Genomic DNA, 22,167 nt, shown 5'->3' on the forward strand with positions numbered 1-22,167 from the left:
TAATAGAGAAGTCTCCCTTCTAGCTAACAGAGAGGAGGTCATTTATCCACTGAAGAATATCTTACGCTAGCCCACATCAGTCTCAAAGCTGCAGATGCTGGTGTGAATGTGGAAAGAAGGCTTTTAACACGGAACTGCAAACTAATACAGCCTTTTTGGAAGGAAGTATGAAGAATCCTCAAAGAACTTAAATTAGACCTCCCATTTGTTTCTGCAATTCCATTACTAGGCATCTACCCACAAGAAAAACAATCATTGTATCATAAGGAATTTTGCACTAGACTGTTTATTGTAGCCTAATTTACAATTGCCAAAATGTGGAAACAACCTAAATGCCCACCCATCCAGGAATGGATTAACAAGCTATGATACATGTATACCATGGAGCACTATGTGGCCATTAAAAAGAGGAAGACTTTACATCTTTTGTATTAACCTGGATGGAGGTAGAACACATTCTTCTTAGTAAAGCATCATAAGAATGGAGAAGCAAAAATCCAATGTACTCAATTCTAATACAAATGCAGTAAATGATCTAATACAAGGTGGGGGGGTAGCAAAGGAGAGAGGGAGTAGAGGGGAGGTCAGAGGGGGATGGGGCTTCATGGTGTATGGCACATACATCATGGGGTTGGGACACAATTATAAGAAGGACTACACCTAACAATTGCAATCAGTGTAGCCTAATTCTTTTTACCCTCAATGAATCCCAAACAATAAAAAAAAAAAATCTTAGGCTAAATACATATTAATATTCAAACAGAGGGACTATTTGCAATGAGTTTATTGCCTAATATGCTAGACCTTTGCTAAAAGTAATAATCGTCATTCTATTTCAGGATAGAAGGGGCATTCTTTTGAACTTCCTCTTCCAATTCTGGGATGCTGTTTTACTACTTTAATTCCGTTAAGTCTTATATAATTACAAAGCTCTAACAGTCAATGTTTTGAGATCTCTTCTAAACCTAGTCATCCACAAAAACTCCACAACTCGCTTGAATAATTCGGCAGCTGCTTTCATTGCTGTTCTTGCTGTTTTCTCTTCTGTCATTGTTGTCATTCTAGACGCCGTGTTTGTCACATTCCTCCATGTATCTTTGAAATCCTTTTAGTGACCGAGACTTCCACTCAGCTTTGGCAGCCCTCACCCGTAAATACAAAATGGGCTGTTTCTAATCAAAAAGTGTTTTACGGCAATGTCTAGAAAAGTGAGATTCTTCTCTCTCATAACTTTTCTCATTTGCTCATGCCCACAACCCTGGTCTTGAGCTTCTCAGGCAGATGACCTCCATGGCTTTACTCTTCCAAGAACTGGCAGCCTCTAATCCTTCCCAGTTTGACTTCCCTCTCCCCCTAGTTTTGATCCCTCCCTGATAAGCATTTTCAACACACTTTTCATGGCTGCAATTGATTTCTTCCATTCTTTAACTTTCTCTTGCAGCTGCCTTGCCAATCTCATTACCAAATCAATCCTACCATCTGTTTGCTCTCCTCCTCCTCCTGGGCTGCCAAGAGTTCCTGAGAAAATTGAATAACCATGCTGATTGACTCTGTGACAAATTTATGATTTCCAATGTCAGCTGAACCCTCAGAGCTGCTCAGCAGCCCTGACTCATTCCCACTTGGCTGGTCTTCCCATTCCACACGGCAGCTGTTCCCACCACACCCTCCTCACATTCCCACCCTTATCCTCACCCTCTCAACCTTCACATGTGATTTCCCCTCCTCTGCAGGGAACACTGAGGTTATCAGGCATGACCCCCTCTGCTTCCCTCCTCTTCATCTCCAAATTTATCTGCATCTTTAAGCATCTGTACATCATTTCGCATCTCAGAAGAAGACTCCTCATTCTTTTTTCCATCTGACTTTCTCATTCCACTTGATTCTGCCTCTGCCCAAGCACTAGTTTCATCAATGTGTTTTCTCTTTCCCATTCAACCTCTGACATGTTTTCAACCCTCAAATCTACCTTAATTTTCTATTCCATAAAAAAGATCTTTCTCCACGTCTTCCACAAACTACTGCCTCTTTTTCTTCACTGCAGAAAGTCTTGGGAAAGGACCTGGCATTTTCCAAGTGGAATTGCATTCAATGTGTCTACTTACTTAAAATTGGCTGTAGTCTTCTCGCCTAGCAACCGTGATGAGTAATCTATTAGAAATTCTACATAAAGTAGTCTTTCATGAGTCTTCAATGATTTTGATCTGAATGCTGGGGTTTAGCTTTAACATGAATATATCTCCTCCCTAACTTCCTTAAATGTGGGCGTGTTTTATGGTTCCCTCTCACTAATTTGTAAATGCGTGGGTTACTTTTGTACTGCTATCCTGTGTCTCACCTTTTGTTTTTTTTTTCATATTGCAGCATATTTTATTTTTATTTTTTAATTAAATCATAGCTGTGTACATTAATGCGATCATGGGGCACCATACACTGGTTTTATATACGATTTGACATTTTTCATCACACTGGTTAACACAGCCTTCCTAGCATTTTCTTAGTTATTGTGCTGAGACATTTACATTCTACATTTAGTAAGTTTCACATGTACTCTTGTAAGATGCACCATAGGTGTAATCCCACCAATCACCCTCCCTCCGCCCATCCCTCTCCCCCTTCCCCATATTCTTAGGTTATAATTGGGTTATAGCTTTTATATGAAAGCAATAAATTAGTTTCATAGTAGGGCTGAGTACACTGGCTACTTTTTCTTCCATTCTTGAGATACTTTACTAAGAAGAATATGTTCCAGCTCCATCCATGTAAACATGAAAGAGGTGAAGTCTCCATTTTTCTTTAAGGCTGCATAATATTCCATGGTGTACATATACCACAATTTATTAATCCATTCCTGGGTCAATGGGCACTTGGGCTTCTTCTATGATTTAGCAATTATGAATTGGGCTGCTGCAAACATTCTGGTACAAATATCTTTGTTATGATGTGATTTTTGGTCTTCTGTCTCACCTTCTGTTGATGAGGACACCCCAGGTTTTTAAAATATTACTTTGTACCTACTGAGTTAGCCTGGGAGGACTGTTACTCAAACACTGTCATCTTTCCCTAACCAAAAGGTTGGCAAATTTCCCCAGCAGGACATTTCAGCACTTCCTCTCTGCAATCTGAATAGTGAGCATAGTGTTTAAATAAATTAAAATAATTGGATGTAAGTCATTCCAGAAGTAGTGTTTGGAAAAGATAGCTAGCAGTTCCCACTAACTTCTGAAGTTCATTCTACCCTCAGGAACTAGAATAAACCTTCCTCCTTTATGAACTTGTTCCTTCATCCTCTGCTTATCCGTCCTGAGTTCCACTCCATGGTTCAGAAAACTTTCTTTGCTTTAAAATATTAGATTATAAACTTGGTTTGCATTGCATTAAAATAAAATATATTATTAGGATTAAATAGGAAAATTTGTGTAAAGTCTTTAGTTCAAAGTTTAGTCCCTAGCAAGGGTTGAACTGGCTTTTGTTATTACTGTTGGGATTAATATTGTTACTGCTTGTATCAACTCCATACTTACTGAAATACTTTCCTTCTTCCCTTTCCATTACATGATTTTATCCTTGTTCTAAATTTGCTTCTTTGCCTTTTTATTTAAATTCTATTTTTCCATGGTTCCTCAAGATCAGTTTCTTGCCGTCTGTTTTCACTCTCTTTCTCCCTCCCTCTCTCCATATATTTTTGTTTGTTTGTTGTTTCAACTAGGGATTTCATATCCTTGAATGGAGTCACCTATCACTAAATGTAGATAAACTTTAAATGTTTTCATCCAATTTTATCCCCTACATTTCAAATTCCACTTTCTTATTTAAATATTCAAAACTAAAATCCAAAGCAAACTTCTCATCTATTCCTGTTTTCTCTTTCTTTTTTTTCCAACATCATCTGTCACATTATTTACACCATTCTGACCATAGGCCTCTGGGTCCGTCTCCAAGAACAGTGTCCAGGAGCTTGGCATTGGAGTCACATGATCAGACTTGGTCAGACTAACTAGTCCCTTGACCAGCACCCCCTCTCCAGTGCTCTCACTATGCACCACCCTCCCCTCTGTCCATAAACTCAACTTCCTAAAACATCCCCTGCTTGAAAACTTACAGTGGCTTCCAAATGCTTTCAGGATAAACAAAAACTGCCAGACATAAAATTTAAAGCTCACCTCTGTCTATCTCTTCATTCCAGTTCATGCTGAGTCTCCCATCCCATGCTCCTTACTGTCTAACCACACTGGATTATGTGCCTTTTACCTAATAAATTAGGAACTTTGTTGCCTTCATGACTTTGCTCACGATTTCTGGACAGTTCAAATGCCTCTTTCTTTTCTTCTAGTTCAAGGAGGAAACTTCATTTACTACAAGATTCAACTCAAAAGGTTATTGTATCATTAAATCTTTCTCAAATGTCCTCATTACTCCTATTTCTGTCTTACTTTAGCACTGACAACACATCTAACATTCATGGGAGTGAGTTCCTTGAAAGCACAAGTAGTATTTTTCCTGTATTTGCATACTTAGCATCAAGTACCATGCCTGGGTTCTCAATAACTTTTGAGAGAAATTAAGAGTGATTATAGCTCTTCAGTGATCTTCAAAATGGAAAAACATTTTAAATAAATATGTGTGAAACTATCTATGAAGAAAAATCCATTATTTCAAAAATAATATACAAACATGATTTTCCATATACATGGTTATGCATGTGTCTGTGTATCTGGCATAATCCAGCACTTTTATATTTTCATATTCCATTGGTTAATGCTTCAGCCAAGTTAGCTCATGACTCAATACTGACATTAGTATTCCTAATACACTTTCCTTATGACAATAATAGGCTACATTCATAATTGGCAAATCAAGCATTGAGAAAATTCTTAATTATATGCCATGGTAAAATATTCAATGGTATAACATATCACATATTATATCATCTCATAATAATGTTAGTAAGAAAATTTTGATTTCTTAGTGAATCTTAAAAAGGAAACAAATTTTAACTCTTTCGATTAGAAAAATAAGATTTGAATTGTCACATCCTAGACAACTGCAATGACAAAGGCACAATGGTATTCCTACTGAAACCTATTAAAAATGATCCAATATTTAAATCAACAGATAATCATGTATTTCAAAAGTATCTGACAAAGTTTGCTGAATGTAATTTTTTAAGATTTTGTTTAACTATGTAATAAAACGTAATAGAAGCAATTTGAAAAATGTATATTATGAAAGTGAATATTTATCTGTAGAACCATGAATTAAATACTTTGCACAGTTATGGTACCTGCAATCTCTACATAATATGGAATACTAAGAATGGATTCAGCAATACAGAATAAGCTTACAGGGAACTTTTCTTGGAAAATTTAAAAGTATAAGTACCATACATTAATTGTGACTCAGAGGCCAGTGGTTCAAAATTTCCGTTTTTTCTTTCTTTTTTTTTGAGACAGTCTCACTTTGTCTCCCTTGGTAGAGTGTGTGGCATCATAGCTCACAGCAACCTCCAACTCTTGGGCTCAAGTGATTCTCTTGCCTCAGCCTCCCACATAGCTGGGAATTCAGGTACACACCACAATGTCTGGCTATTTTTAGAGACGGGTTCTCACTCTGGCTCAGGCTGGACTCGAACCTGTGAACTCAGGCAATCCTTCCCCCTCAGACTCTCAGAGTGCTAAGATTACAGGCGTGAGCCACCACGCCCAGCTCAAAATTCTTGAAAGTCTAGATAGTCCTAGCTTGGCTATAGGCACTTTCAACTCTACAATTTCCTTGGTGGAAAATCAAAGATTAGACCAAAAAATAAAATAAAATCCAGGCAAAAAGCACCTGGTATATATATATCTCTTAATTAGAATTAAAGGTAAAAATGCTTTTTTTTAAAAAAAAAGGAACTACTGGCCATGGGCAGTGGCTCACGCCAGTAACCCTAACACTCTGAGAGGCGTAGGCAGGTGGATTGTTTGAGATCAGGAGTTTGAGACTAGACTGAGCAAGAGTGAGACCCTGTCTCTAAAAATAGCTGGGCATTGTGGGGCACCTGTAGTCCCAGCTACTTGGGAGCCTGAGACAAGAGAATCACTTCACCCCAAGAATTTGAGGTTGTTGTGAGCTATGATGCTATAGTTCACTGCTAGTTCCGCAAATGAAATCCTATAAATTGTTTAAATGTTGCCAAAGGAAATAACGGATCCTACAAATTATAGAACGGTAAAATTAATATTTGTATAATTTGTGGAATAATTTTTTTAAGCCATGAAACACAAAAAGAAAACTGAAATGATTGAGAAAACTGAGTAATATACTGTAACAGAAAAAAAAAAAAATCTACATAAAGCCTGAAATAAAAATTAGTTTCTAGAATGGACAGTTTAGATAAAGGTTAGAGGTAGAAAGAGAAGGACAGAAATTTGATGAGTGTTGAGTCTTTCACCTTCAAATTCAAGATAACCTCCTCGGCATTATTTCGTTAGAATCATTGCTTAACATCAAGAAAGCTTTTTTTTTTGAGTGCCACTATTCAAGAAAGAAATTTTTTAAACTTTATGCTAAAATCATGCTTGTCTCTATCCCGAACCTCATACTGACTTGCCACGCCATCACATGTAAATAGTTTAATTGAGCGAAGAATAAAGAATGTTGCTGTGACTATCTTTTTTTGAAACCATGCATTAACTTGTTTCTTTTGTTACCGATAATCCTTATTTCTTTATTAAAGATGTAAATCTCAAGTGCAAAGCATCTAACTGCTGCCTAGAAGTGATCAAATTTGGTCATCTCTCTTACATCCTATACTATGTAAAGTGTGGCTACAGATGCCACAGGAATTTTAACTCTAGCAGAAATACGTTTCAGTGAAGCACACAGCACAGGTACCTATGGACTTGCTTCTGCTCTCTCCCAGGCTTCCTCAATGCTGCTATGAAAGTTATTCCCCTAAAACTTCAGAGCATCCACTCCCCTGTCCTTAAAGTCTTCTCCTACCTGACTCCCATTTCTCTCACAATCAAGTTGAGTTGCAGTGAGGTGTGATCATAAAAAAAAAAAATACAAAAAATTTTACATAATTTTATGGCATTTCCTCAAAATCCCAACTAAACAAAAAGGAGCCATTTGAATTGATGTGTCAAACAAAGAAAAAAGACAAGAAAAAAATTAAATGTCTTCTTCCTTATAAGGTTTTGCATAGCAATGAATTGAATTTATAGACATCCATATACACATAGGGTACAATGAATTACCTGTTAGTTACATAATTCCAAAGTTATATCCCAAATGGTATCTATACAGGAACTGCCAAAAGAGGCTGTGATGGATGGAAAGGAAAGAGTGGACCCACCGTGGTATACAGGAAAGTAACAGCCTAAACAGGCAGCCATCAGCTTTTCATGACGGAGAAAGCAAGCTTGATTCAATCTCAGGATATTAGTCAGATCCTTAAAACATTTTATTTCTTTGCGTGTTGTGAATCGTGAGCAATATGACACGAAGAGTAAAACCCTTCAGGAAGTTTGCCGTGTTTTATGGCCCAATTTTCGTAACTACTGTGGTTCTGAAAAGGCAGAACCAATCTTCTGGTAGAAGACTGTCTTTGGCTCAGCAGAAACTCACATCCCATGCAAAAAGACAGCACACACATTCTGAAAGTGTTCTCATTGGGGGTGGGGGGAGGAGGGGAGGAAGAATGAGAGGACCCTTTCATGTCTTATGCAAGATAAATTATTTCTAAGATGCATATTTCTTTTCCTCTGGCCTGTCCAAAGGCAGAGTCCCATTGTGATTCTCCAGATGCTGCGCTTTGTAAGTTAATTGCAATGGCCCTTAATAGAATCCTATGAATCACATTATAAATTCAAAAATAAGATCACCCTTATACATATTTTTCATGTTTGTTCCCCAAATAGTAAAGAGGTACTTCTTTTGTATCTAAGTGAACCCTTTAGGCATTGATTTGTGGTCATTTTGAATTTAAAATGTAGTTCATTTAACTCTATTGCACAAATATACCTGTTGTTATTAGATATGCCTTGAATTCAGAAAGTATTTCATACCATCACAATGCCTTTAAAAAAAAAATCTGCTCTGGATTCAGTAACAAAGCATATGTGTGTTCTCATATTTTAAAATGAAGAATTATATTTAATTCTCCTGGCAGGTGACATAGTCATCAACATCTCTAAAGCTTTCTCTCAGTTTTTTTCATTGTCTTCATTAAATCCATTGGGAGTACAATGGCTTAGGTCACAACATGAAACATCATGCTAATGAAAGGGCTAATTAGCTGGTATAAGAAATAAATTGCATGAAATACATTGCTGCATTACTTTGTTTTAACTTTTGTGTCAGTTCAACTTGGTAACCACTAATTTAGAATCCTCTAATCATGCTCTTTAATCCAAATGTTAATCTCAGAAGACAAGAGCACTTGGCTAAAGGCCTTAATTTAAGCTTTATATTGCATTTCTTCCAAGTATTAAAAATGAACTATTGAAAAATAAAAAGATCCTGTGTTTGCAGACTCCTTGATATTCATTTGAATGCAACTTCTGGTAAGGTAGGACTAATTGGAAGTCTTGGAAGTCAGCCCCTTTCTTAATCTAAATATCAAGGCATTAAAGGCCCATATAATAATTTTGATTGTTTCCTTAAAACTATCAAATGTCTTTCATAACAAGTAATGTTTTCAAATGCATTGATTTTTAACAATCAGGTTTCAACTGGGGCTTCAAAAAATGACATACATTTTTATTTAATAAATATACAGAGTTATTCAAAAGTCAACCAGCAGAAAGTTATTATACACTGTGCCCACTTAAAATGTTTTCAGGAGGCAGTTTCTGATCTTACAGGAATACACATGCCAAATATCTGGTTCTTTCATGAGCCTGACACACAGGAGAGAAAAAACCCTTGCTGACCGCCTTTAACAGCTGGACACACAGCAAAGAAAGATTAGAGCCCTAGATCCACCCTGGGGTCCTGGGGTCCTGCTGAGATGGAATTTTCAGGGACACAATAGGGCAGCAGCAATTAGGAAACAGGCTGAGCTGTACCTGATCTCAGGGCTCCATCTCTTAAAACTGGAAACATTAATTTCCCCCAACATGTAACGATACAGACAATGAAGATATTTTTAGTTTTAATTCCTTATTAGAAATTGGCAAAAAACAGCATAAGATAATTTGTGATGGTGTAATTAACATTTATAAAATGATAGAATAGCCAGCTCTCTCATGAAAAAGTGTAAAAATGATTGAAACTTGTGGCCTAATAAAAATCTGAAGTCGACTTTGTTTCTTTTCAGATGCCAAACTGTGATCTGGAGTTCAAATACAACATTCTGGTGGTTTCACAAGTGATGGCACGTGGTTCCAAGACCAGAGAGTCATTTCTGAGGGCTAGATTTTCTAGTCACAATTATTCATCTGTACATTCTTTTCAAAATGTAGTTTTAAACAGGCAAACTGAATATTTTCCATACTTGTTTGTCTTATTATCTCTGGTACATTTAGTTAATAGATTACCACATTTTCAACAAAAGCCACTGATTGTTCCGATGTAAACATTATCCATTCAAACTCAGCAAACACTTATTTTGCTTATATTTCATATATTTAAATCTTGCCATTTAATAAATGTGACACGTTTTCTACTTAATGAAGGATTTTTAAAATAAGCCCTAAACATACATAGTAGACACTTGCTAAATATCTGCAAAGAATAACAACTAGTTATCTGTGGATTGATTATCAGAATCAGTATTAACATTTTATGATAATATAAGAAATAATTTATTATTCTTAGCTTTCACAATTTTAAGCCACTTATAATCAGCATGACAGAATGACTGTGAATAATCTTTGTAAATTATTCTTTGACCTTTTGGAAACTTTCATCATCGGTTTGTGACAAAGGTTTGATTCCAGCTTTCACAGTTTCCTTTGACTTATCTATGCTTGAAAAAATTAGAGCTCACAGAGCTCCAAGATTTGATTTACAGCAGACCAGAAACTAATGAATTTCCCTGAGAACCTGCATCTGCCCAATTTTTCTAAGTTTCACACCGTAGTATAAAGCGAATACAGAAGGCGTGGTGTTCCCTTTTCTGTAGTTGTTTCACTTTTTGACGGTGATAGGACATGTATTTTGGCCCATGGACATTTAAGTCAACAACAGCTACACTCCTATTCACATGTCAATTAGAAAGACAACAAGGAGAAAATGAATGATTGCCAGCACTTATTGAATTCTCCTTATATCATCCACATATTGACTGGATTCATCTCACTTAAAAGTCACATTATGAGGTAGATACTGTTAGTAACTACATAACAAGAGGGAGGCAGCAAGATGTAATTTGTCCGAAGGGCACTCACCTTGTACATGTATTAGCCACATTTCAGATCTAAGCCGTGTGAACTCTGGACGCTGACCTCTCATCCACCATGATATTTTGCCATTGTGTGCACAGCGTTCTAACCCTGAATGGCTGTACTCCCGGTAAGGGGTGACTCTCCCTGTTCAAAGAAATGTTTTTGCCATTGTCTGCAGTGCTCCTACATCCCAGTAGCAAGATCTTCATCTTTGAAATGTTTTTTTGATGCAAACAGTACATATTCATAGTGGTATATGTTGAGCAAGTAAATTAGAAAAGAATTTTCCAGCAGCACCGATAGCTCAGTAGGTAGGGCGCCGGCCACATACCCCTAGACTGGTGGGTTTAAACCCAGCCAGGGCCTACTAAACAATGAAAACTGCAACAAAAAAATAGCCGGGCATTGTGGAGGGCGCCTGTAGTTCCAGCTACTTGAGAGGCTGAGGCAAGAGAATCGCTTAAGCCCAAGAGTTTGAGGTTGCTGTGAGCTGTGATGCCACGGCATTCTACCAAGGGCGACATAGTAAGACTCTATCTCAAAAATAAGTAAATAAAAATAAGAAAAGTATTTCCCGTCTTCCCTATCTACAGACCTTCTGTATGTATCAGATTTTACCTTTATCCAATACTTGTGTATTAGAACTTCTGAATACCTCCCCATTTATGCCATGTAGGCTGAGTCTGCTTCATTCAAGCCACTAGACGTGTCATCTAGGGAGCAACATTCATTTCTGTACCACCAAATAGTTTCAGAATCTAATTTGTTTCTCCATTGATAATACTGTTCACTTTCAAAGCTCTGTAAGCCATCTGTTGAGACTGACCTCTGGTCCCAGAATGTCAGGGCTCTACCTACTGCTAATTCTGTACCTTCACGAAGCTACTAAAATTCTGTTCTGTTTTCCTCATCTCTACAATGGGTATCATGACATTAAAACTATCTGCTTCATGAAATTGATAAAGAGCTAAAACCCCAAAGCAAATATCCTAATCCCAGATGATACTTTTACAGCTTTCTGTTATATTAAATTTCATGAAGATATAGGGACATTTTTATGCATGGGGATCTAATCGGATAGTAACATCCAAATACAACTTTCAATGGTGATTCTCATTCACGGTTGCTCTGATTCTTTAGATAGCCATTTTCCCTGAGCAAAGCTGAGCCTTCTTTTTGTTTTGTTTTGTTTCAAGTAGAGGCAAGAGGGGGAAAAAAAAGAAGGTTTATTTAAAGAAATAGTGGGCCATGAGAGTTTTATAGTGGGCGGAATTCTGCAAATCTCCTATTTAAGTTTCTCATCTTGTGAAATGAAAAATAAATGTGACAGAATTCAATGTTATTACCCAAGTCAGTTCTGTTAATGACCAAAAATCCATCTGTAATAAAAAAGGTTCAACACCATCACTGTTCTAAGTAAGATTCCTGAAGATTGTCCATATCACCTTTGTGATTCTGACAGTGGCAGGATTTTGCAATCCACATGCTACAACAGAAGAAAAGCAAAACAACACGTGCGTATGCCTTCACTTTGCTTCCTACTGTTTCCCTGACCTCTCCCAGTGGGAGTAGTAGCAGGAGACTAAAATAAAAGTACTATTTTCTGTGTGAGGCACTTTGTGACTAAACATTAATCATGAAATTATAACAGTGGCAAGACTCCTCTACCTATCGCTTCTTCTACTAGAGCAGAGAATTACTGTTAGATAAAAGAGTCTTCAGCAACAAACATCAGGGGCTACTGATTCCTTCTCTGAACTCAAGGTTGATCTAAATCCAGAAATGCTTTTGAAGTGGCAGACACCTAACAGGGCTGGTCAACCCCGAGGGGGTAAAGAGCAAGATAAAATGGTTTTCACACTTTAGTGTTCTGTGAGGGAATGCATTCAACTCATTGAAAAATAAGAAGGTTTCCTCTGTTATAAATTAAGTGAGTTTGTACCTGGGTACTGCTTGCTTTAATTGACTTTGAGGGACCTATTGATCTCGGAACATGATTATTTATACCTGGGTACATATTTCCGCTAGGTTAAACTAAGGTTGAAGTAGCAAAAACCATAAGTTTCTAATTTTCCTTGGCCATAAGGCAGGCATTGTGCTCTGGGTCAACTGATGTGAAAAAGAGCATGTGATTCTGTTCATACAGATGAGCTGTATTGAATAGTAATGTGATGAATATTACATACTAGTTTATAATATTCTAAGTTATCAAAATCTTTTGCAGTTAAGAATTAAAATGATCTTAAAATCAATAGTGGAATCTAAAATCCAAAGCACAATATTGAGAACTCAGAAAATGTATGTGTTTCCCTACGGTCTGGCTGTTGGGTGGCAGAACAAAATTAACACCAAGACTACTAACTTGTTCAGAGTGTTTTACTCAAATACATGCTTAAAATTATCTCTGTAAAACCTTTTCTCTTTATCTTGTTTCTAAAGTCTTTCCTCTCCAACTGTAAGATACAGTGTATTCTAAAAACCACCAATCTAAACGTATTTTTAGTCCCATTTATGTTTTAGAAGACTATCAAAATAGGAAAGGTAGACATCTCATCAAGTACGGTGTCTTTTATTACTTTGGTCACAGAAAAATACTCAATGCCATAGAATTATACAGTTTGTACACTTATCATTCATTATCATCACCATAATTAAAGACAAAAATCCCTGTAGTATTATAGATAGGGTACCAACCACACCTGATTGTCACATAGAAAGAAGAGGTAAAAATTTCATCTATAAAGTTAATCATTCAGATAAAGAGAAATGAGTACAAATAGCAAAGAACAACAGGTTCAAAATCATTATGGCACATGGTAACTACAAAAAATACGTCCATCTGCTTTAAATGTTCACTACCTTATCTATACATGGTTTCTTGTTATATCCTTTAGGTTGAAGGAAAAAGCACATGTAACTTATTGGTAGAACTAAAACATTATAGTTAGAACATAAATATTTTTCTAATCTCTTCTACAAGAGCATCCATGATTCGTATCCTATCATTGAGCAAAGCAGCCTGAAAGAATATAATATGACTTTCCAACTATCTATATGTAGACTGATTTCTCAGGAGCCCACTCTCATAATTTTCAGACACAGGTACCATCTTAATTTAAATGGCTCAATGACATTAAATATTACATTTAATGGGAGAATCTTTGCAGTAGTCATTCTATCTCAGAATTGCTTTTTTGTGAAGAATCATCTCTGGTAATGATAACAGACGAAACAGCGTAAGACAGTTTACTCTACCTCTTTACATTCTAGGTAACGAACCAAAGTGCAAATTCTAATCATTAAATTTTAATTCCTTCCACCTAGACACACACACAAAAATGCATACACATACACTCACACCCATACAAAAATTATGCTCCATGTGTGTACAGTATCTTCAATGGAGCAAGTAGCTTTAATGCAAAGAGGTACTTCCTGCATGCAAGTCATCCTTAATAAAATTAAAAAGACCCTCTTCTGCATACATCAATGCATAGGACCACACTTAGAAGGCCAGTTTTCTAGTGATATAATGGCCATACATTCCTTAACACTTACACGGTTAACCCTGCGTTCAATCAGAAAAGGTGGAAACTGTCTGTGAGTTACATTGTGGTCTGTTTCCGGCTTTCACACCACCATCAATTATGTTTCACAAACGTAAGAATGGCATTTTACTTCCTCTTTCGTCCACCAGTTTTTCACTCTCCCTGACAGGCAGCAGTATTTCTTCTTAGCGCCTTATGAAATGGCACTGCATTGTTCTCAGATTCCAGTCCTGAGGTATACACGTCCATCTTCTCTGTCAACCTAGTACAGGCTCAGGTGAATTCTACATAATGCATCCAATTAATTTAGGCAAGGCAAACGCAATCAAGTGTGTACCAATCTCCACGTTAATAACTATACACAGTAACAGGATACGTATCTCCCCTCTTTGCCTGAGTCCATTCAAGTGCAAACCGAAGGAAAAGGATTTCCTGTTCGTCTTTTCATACTCCTGAGTAGGGTGGTATCTGTTTCTGTTTCTCCACAGTAACTGATAAGACTGCAAAACCTCTCTCACATCCCTTCTTTATTCCATATTGAGAGCTTGTCTTTTTTTTTTTTTCCACTTGTTTTCAAAGTATAGTTTGATTCCTTTTTGCCGAGATCTTATTTTAAAGCCATTTTTGTTTTCTTCAAAATCAGAGCTTCATTTTAAGCAGTTAGTGATTCTGCCCCTTGGGAATCGATTTCTTATTACACAAGACAAATCCAGGTCTATTAGGATCCAACATATTGAGTTGGAACATTGCGTGTATTTCACTTACGAGCACATACATTCATTTTACACGATTCCTCACTGTGGCCAGAGGGGTTCGTGGTCTGCAATGTATCCACCTATAAAAAATACAAAAATATATGTCTGCTTTACAGGGATGTGAGCAGAGTTTTTGCCAGCCTAGTTCCAAAGCTTGGAGTGCACATCTTGGCTGATAGTATTCTTTCCTTCTTTAAGATGTATTTGCAGTGAGTATAACCTCCTTCAGAAGTCATAAAGACCTAACAGTTCCCCACTACAATTAACAACCCCAGGGCATCTAAATCAACACAGCTAGCTAATCTCAAGGATGCTATCTCTGACAAGAGATGTTTGTATGGTATAAGAAACATTGAATTAATTGTGTTTCAGAGTTCGAGCTTTTCAAGTCTATGAAATGTCACAGGGAGAGGAATTTGGGAGGGGTGGATTTGTTTATACTACAAATGTGAATAACAATGAAATGGTAATTTTGCTGTTATTGCTTTTATAACTTGCACATCCCTAACATCTCAGGACTTGGGCTTGATCTCAATGTTCACCTCCTTCAAAGTACCTCTAGTCTCTAAATGTAATCATTAAATAGCTCATTCTCTATAGAAGTCTGGGTAATTTATATTCTATCAACGAATGGCTTTCTGATCTCTGCTCAAGAATGAATAACACTCCCCTCCAAAGTCATGGCTGTAAAAGGGCAATGTTTTCCAACTTCATATCAAGATTGCACAAAGTAAGTGGCAGTAAATATTCCTTTAAAATACAGTAGAACATCCACAGCTGACCGTCTCCCATTGACCACCTCTGTAAAGTGACCTAATTTTCATACACTAGACATTCACCACATACACGTATCAGTACGGTAGGCCTAGTTCCTTATGTTGACCACCTCCATGTGTTAATCGGTTACAGTCCCTTGGGTGGTCAACTTCAGAGGTCCTACTTGCGTTGCTGCTGTCACTTTTAAATAGGCAGTGCTAAATAGTTCTCTGAACTTGACCCTACCAACAGGCTAATTTCTGCTTTTAGTGCCAGAAAGTACACAAAGCATGCTTTTCCAATTTGATGCAATTATTAAGAGAAAAATCTTTAGTAAGTTTGAATATGGTCAAAATGATAATAAATCACTTTCATAGACCTCACTACCCATAGTACTTATCTTCAAGAATTAGGGTCAGAAAAGAGAAATATTCCATCTAATTTTCAAAGTTAACAGTGCATCAGTACATAAGAGTCGAACTTCAAAGAAAAGTAAATGACTCCTTGCACTAAATATTTAATCAATTAACTTTGGAAGGTGGCCGGGCACAGTGGCTCATGCCTGTAATCCTAGCACTCTGGGAGGCAAAGGTGGGAGGATCCCTTAAACCCAAGAGCTCAAGACCAGCCTGAGCTAGAGCGAGACTCTGTCTCTACTAACAATAGAAAAAAATTAGCCAGGCATTGTGGCAGGTGCTCTATAGTCCCAGCTACTTGGGAGGCTGAGGCAGGAGGATCTCTTGATCCCAAGAGTTTAAGGTTACTGTGAGCTAAGCACAGTAACAACAACAACAAAAAAGCAAATATTAAATGATATAAAAAAAAGAAGCACTGTCTAGCTTTAAAATCAATTGCTTATATTCAAGAGCAGAAAATGCATAAAAATGCTCTGACAATGCTTTATCAATATTAGCTGTGTTAAGAACTTTTAAAATGTTTTAATTTTTAAAATTAAATTTTATCTTTTCCTAAAAAGAATTCTTTTTCTTTAGCAGCTCTGAAAGTTAACATAACTCGGGTTTTTCTGGCCAATTATATGAGCTAAACACATTTACCAAGGAATCTATGATAAGTGAATTTTCATGATTTGAATTGTAGGTGGAAGATGAACTTACAAGCCTTATCACTACATATTTAATTTCAGAACTCCTACAAGCTAAATTTTGGGAAGTTTCTGATACTGTGTTTTATATACAAACAAACCTAAACAATACAGTTGTACATGCATGCCAAGATTGCATGAACTCTTCCTAACAGGTAGTCTTACTAATATGTTATGTTTCCACAGCAATTATCAATTATATAATTTATTTTGGGGTAGGCCCTCATTATTTCTCATATCATATGCAAGACTACAATATATTTCATGAGAGCAAACATCATGCCCATTCTGTTTATTGCTTCCTTCTCAATATTTGCCCACAGATACGCAATGAAAATTGGATTAATAAATAAATGCATATTTGGGAATAGGCAATTAAGAAAATGACATTAATTTGTATATCATTGGCTTGGCGCCTGTAGCACAGTGGTAAGGGTGCCAGCCACATACACCAGGGCTGGCAGGTTCAACTCAGCCTGAGCCAGCTAAACAATGACATTTGCAACAAAAAATAGCCAGGAGTTGTGACAGACGCCTGTAGTCCCAGCTACTAGTGAGGTGAAGGCAAGAGACTCGCTTAAACCCAAGAGTTTGAGGTGCTGTGAACTATGACACCACGGCACTCTACCAGGTGACAAAGTCAGACTCTTGTATCAAAAAAAAAAAAAAAAATTACATATCATGGTATCACTCGTATCTAATTTTAATATTTTGAAAACACGGTTATCTTTCATTTTCTATTGTTTACCAGATGACATTAGATTATGAAGTATATCTTTTCTCAAACTGCAGCAAATACCCTTTATCTTACAGCATATTAAGTGTCCCTTTTATTCCTCTTTCTTAAATTAGGTCTGACAATTTAAAATTTGATTAAGCTTCTTTTCTTAATCTCTTTCATATCATAGTCATTCTCTCCTGTCCTTAAACGAAAGCTACTATATAAAATTGTCTGCAAGGTTTTTAATAAATAACTAATAAATAAATAAATAAATAACAGAGTACTTTTATTACTTTTCAAAATAGTAGATCAGAAGTGTCAAAAGTTTTTTTTTTTTCAACTTGCAAGACCTGACTTTTAACTTAAAAGCATCCCCTGGAATATAGTGTATTTAAATAATATATATACCAAACTGCCATACAGTGTAATAAAGTCCTCTTATTAAAAAGTTGCTTAGGAACAGAACTAATTCTCTCATTTCATAAGTTAACAATGTAGGAGCAAGTTTCTGTTTTCGTGGTTTAACCTGGAATACACTGAACAAATGCAACTATGTACTAACCCTCATCTGTCACAAAAGCCAAGAAAAATGGATTCTTCCCTCACCATTAAAGATTAATGTTTAGAAACAAAAGTGCATGTCTCAAATCACATATTGGGCTCACCAAGAACTACTTAGGAATCACCATTTCACCATCTGAAAACTGTCTTCGGCAAGTTTAGAAATGAATGTTACCAGGATGTGTTTGTTTTGATTTGAATCAGCTAATTAAAATGGCCCTGGAAGCAATTTTCAGATCACAGCCACTGAGGAGAGATAGGCTCTAGTAAATCAGACCAAACCAATCTTTCAGTCAGGTCCAATTCTGCTGAAGTTGTATAGACACAGCCTTTGTCTTCGCCTCTCAACCTTTCTCCCAGATTTCTTCTATCACCCAGGCAACATGTCACACACGTGCAGGTGTGTGCGCGCACGCACATACACATACACTCAGAGATAAAGCCCAGTCATTTGGAGCACTTCCTACCAGGCTATTTTTGCACCTCAGTCATCTTCCATTTCCTAACCCAGAGGCTGATTGAAGCTGGGAATTTAACTAACAAAAAAATTAGTAAAAAGTAAACTTTTTAAAAGCTATATTCTTCCCCTTTTCTAGATCTCCTTGGCCAAGAATAGGTAACAAGTGCTGGGAAGGAAACTAAAGTATTCAGAGAGCAGGAAAGGACTCAGGTGCAAGAGTATACTAAACAGTCAACATAGAAACAGACCTGCAGGGCAGCAGGGTGTGGCTCAAGGCGTAGGATGCCAGCCCCATATGCCTGGGGTGGCAGGTTCAAGCCCGGCCCTGGCCTAAACTGCAAGAAACAGACCTGCTGTTTGTATATGATTCTGAAATGCTTCCTGACGGTAAACCAGAAAACATACATGCTATAAAATATGGGTGTCTGTTTTTCTAGGTATTTTTATGAGGTATGTTTCAATAATAAATCAGGTTCCAGATGATTGGTTTCAATTAAGTACAAGTATTACTTACTTGTACTTAATTGAATTAAGTACAATTAATTGTACTTATTGTACTTAATTGTACTTATTGGTATACTTAATAAGTATACCAATATATAAAATTGATTCTAATGATAATATATTATTGTATGTAATATATATATATATACACACACATGCATTTTTTTTCTTGACTGATGTTCTTATCAAGGAAAATGTAAAAAGTATCATATAAAAAGCAGAGTATACTCCAGGACTTAGAAGGTCAAATGGATGTTAGTTTCCACAGTCTAGAAACAAGAAGTGATACTAATATTTTAAAGGCGAAATGCGTAACATAGAAGCTAAACCAGAGCAGGGCCAATTATCTGTCAACATTGAAAAGTATGTTATTTTCAAACTAGTAGAAAACTGAAATGGAAACCAGGACTTCCAGTAAGCATAGGATTAGCGTCAGTGTAGGACTAAGAGAGTAATAATTCCAGATGGTATTTTGGTGTTTTACTTCCTTCTGATTTACATAAATATTGTATTGAAAATAAAATTTAGATGAATTATTAATTACTATAATACTTGTATAGATGTTGATGGGCTCAGCACTAGTCTCCATAATATGACATTTTTGCATCTGAGAAAACAGCAGAATGGGGAAGGCTATTGTCACCTCCCCTTGTCTTTCTCCCCTGAAGCAGGTCCTAAGACCCTCATTTGAGAGGTACCCTTCATATAGCTAAAGGAAAGAAATACCTAAATCTCTGAGACACAGGGAAATACAGAAAAATGGACAAAACAGCCCTTGCTAAGTTTGCCCATCATACATCTCTACAACTATTCACTTCTTTGACAAACCCAGGCATAAAAATATGCAAGTTCTCTTACTTATTTCTTTGGGTCTTCATGTCCTTATAAAGGGTCTCGTGTTATAGAAGACATACCACATATCAAATAAATTTATATGCTTTTATGTTATTAACTTATCTTTTGTTCTAAGTGCCTCAGCCATGAACCTAGTAATGAGCAAGGAAAATAAATCATTCCCTCCTTAACATATTTATTATAAGATTGCATTTAACTACCTATTTAATTTCATAAAGTCCTTGTGAAATAGGAACCGTAATTTTGCTCATTTTACACCAGAGGGAATTGAAACTCAGAGAGTTTAATCTTTTTACATCACATAAATAAGTGGTAGGTTTAAACCCCAAACAAAGACTTTTGGCTGCTAATTAAATATGTTTCCTCTGCATTATGTTTTTTTCATAAATATTTTTTTAAATCTGATTTTAAATCTTTTAAAAATCAACAGCTATGTTTTAATTGTAAGTGTCTTTATCTGGGGTGTGGTTTAGAGAAAAATAATCAAACTTATGCACATTTCCTTAACTATTATAAATGGATATGTTAAGAAGCTCAGTCTAGAAGCTTCTGTATTTATCACACTCGCACAGGATCATTTAAATTCACAAGTACAAAAAGATTCTATCATTTTTTGATGTTTATAAAGAAGCAACTTTAACACACCTGAAAGTTGCCTAAATTGACAAAAGGAAAAGAAAAAGAATGAATTAAAAGATTAATTCCATCCAATTAAATACGGGGAAGTCTACACCCATTTGCATGTGTAAGTGTCTACACATAAAGGCAGCTATTAGGACCGTGTGAACCACACTCTTAAAGGAATGTGCCTTTTCAATTGTGAGTCAACTACCAAATTATCTGTTTAAGAAAAGAAGATAGAATATATTATACCAATTCCTCATCAGAAGTACTTCACCTTGGACTTCAGAGTATGAATGACTAACGAAAGAATCCCTTGGGTTGAACAGCCAAGCAATCAATATTTATTGACAGAATGCCTGTTGGAATCATAGAATCTCAGGGCTAGAAAGAATGCCAAAGGTGATATGCGTCCAATCACGTAAGACGCAATCCTGATTCTGTAGCCGGTTATTTATCTTTGAAGTGGTATACAAGCGCATATAATTAAACTTACAGCTGGTCTGAAAAGATGAATAACCTTGAAGTCTACAGAAAGGAGGGGAAATTACATTCTGGGAAGAGAGAAATTTGTGAAGATGATACACGGTGAAGTCGGAAGGCAGTGAAAGGATTTGTTTTCTCTGCCTAAACCAAAGATTTCCTGAATTCTATTCAATTCTGCCATTTCCCCATTTTCTTTACCCTGCACAAACTTACATATACAAAAGAAGTGAGTAGAATGAGAACAGACCTAAGGAAACTGCCCTAAACATACTCACAGAAAGACCCAAACAAAGGAAGTCAATAGCTGTCCAAAATAGACCATGCACCAAAAACAAGTGTTTGTCGAAAGCAAACTGATGGAATTAAATGTTTGAAGATTGCTGCTCTAAAACATCCGATGCTTCAACAGTAAGTCATGCATGTCTTAGCCTATGATTTTATCTTTGTTAATTTTCTTTTCTTTTTTTTTATGAATGAGTATATCAGCTTTATTGTTTATTTTTTTTATGTAATTAACAAGGAATGTTTATTCCTCACCGATTTCATGGAAAAATAATTCCAGAGAAGGAAACCTAGCTATTCAAAGGCAAAGATTTTAATTTGGTGGGTGGGAGGAGTAAGGTAGTATACAATACCCTAAGTGTGGAAATCGGGCCGCTCATCAGCACAGCACGGCAGAAACAGGAACAATGTCTTTGTTAATTTTCAATAACTTTTTCAAAGAAATCTCCTTTCTAAACCAGGGAAGGATGGAGCTCCATCCAAATAGACTTCTGTACACTGTGTAAGGAAAATATCAGAATGGATCAGAGCTTCACCGTTCCAATCAGGCCAAATTGGAGGATGAATGTATTTCCCTTCTTAAAACTCATAATAAAAATGTGAAGTGCTCCAAACTAGAACTGTCATCATGATCCACTTCAGACCATAATATTGACCACAAGCAAAAGCAGTATGTGCTGAATCAACAGGCTGCCTGAGACAGAGACCAGATGTCAATGAAATCATGAAGTGAACAGTCCTTCAATGCGACTGAAACTGCAATCATGGGCCTGAACAATTGAGCGCCACTGGGAGAGCCTGGAACACCCACAGAGTGGAGCAGAAGGCACAAAGTGTGTCCAAGCGATGGATAAATCCACTAAGAGTTTGAAGCAATAACAAACAAATAAAGGAAACGTCCAGAGAATGAAAGGAGGGTTGAAAATGTAAACGTAAGATAGGATAAAATTAGCAAACCCAGGAATCATGAGATTCCTGCTTGGGAAAGATACATTGAACATGTAAAAATTGGCCCAGTGAGCAAATGGTCCTTTTGGTTGATAATACATGAATTTCTAAGTTGAATACAATTCTCCTTTGCTATGGTTTGTGGTTTAACAGCTTCCAAAATCTGTGCTTTCAGATGATTAGAAATTTATAGAA

The 22,167-nt window shown here is 36.5% G+C and overlaps 1 protein-coding gene across 5 annotated transcripts in view; it reads right to left on the reverse strand.

Moving 5' to 3' along the window:
• The window catches only part of PCDH7 (protocadherin 7), a 422,039-nt gene that overhangs the window by 340,889 nt on the left and 58,983 nt on the right, over nt 1-22,167 (reverse strand). The window contains exon 2 of one of the 5 annotated variants that reach the window (XM_053577818.1): nt 12,897-14,756. The exons of the other annotated variants lie outside the window; for them this stretch is intronic. Within the exon in view, the coding sequence (XP_053433793.1) occupies nt 14,679-14,756 (78 nt within the window). The 3' untranslated portion in view covers nt 12,897-14,678. Of the gene's footprint in view, nt 1-12,896; nt 14,757-22,167 lie in introns of those variants that run through there. 5 annotated transcript variants of the gene reach the window in all.

The sequence above is a fragment of the Nycticebus coucang genome, chromosome 23 (genome assembly GCF_027406575.1).
Source record: "Nycticebus coucang isolate mNycCou1 chromosome 23, mNycCou1.pri, whole genome shotgun sequence".
NCBI lineage: Eukaryota > Metazoa > Chordata > Mammalia > Primates > Lorisidae > Nycticebus > Nycticebus coucang.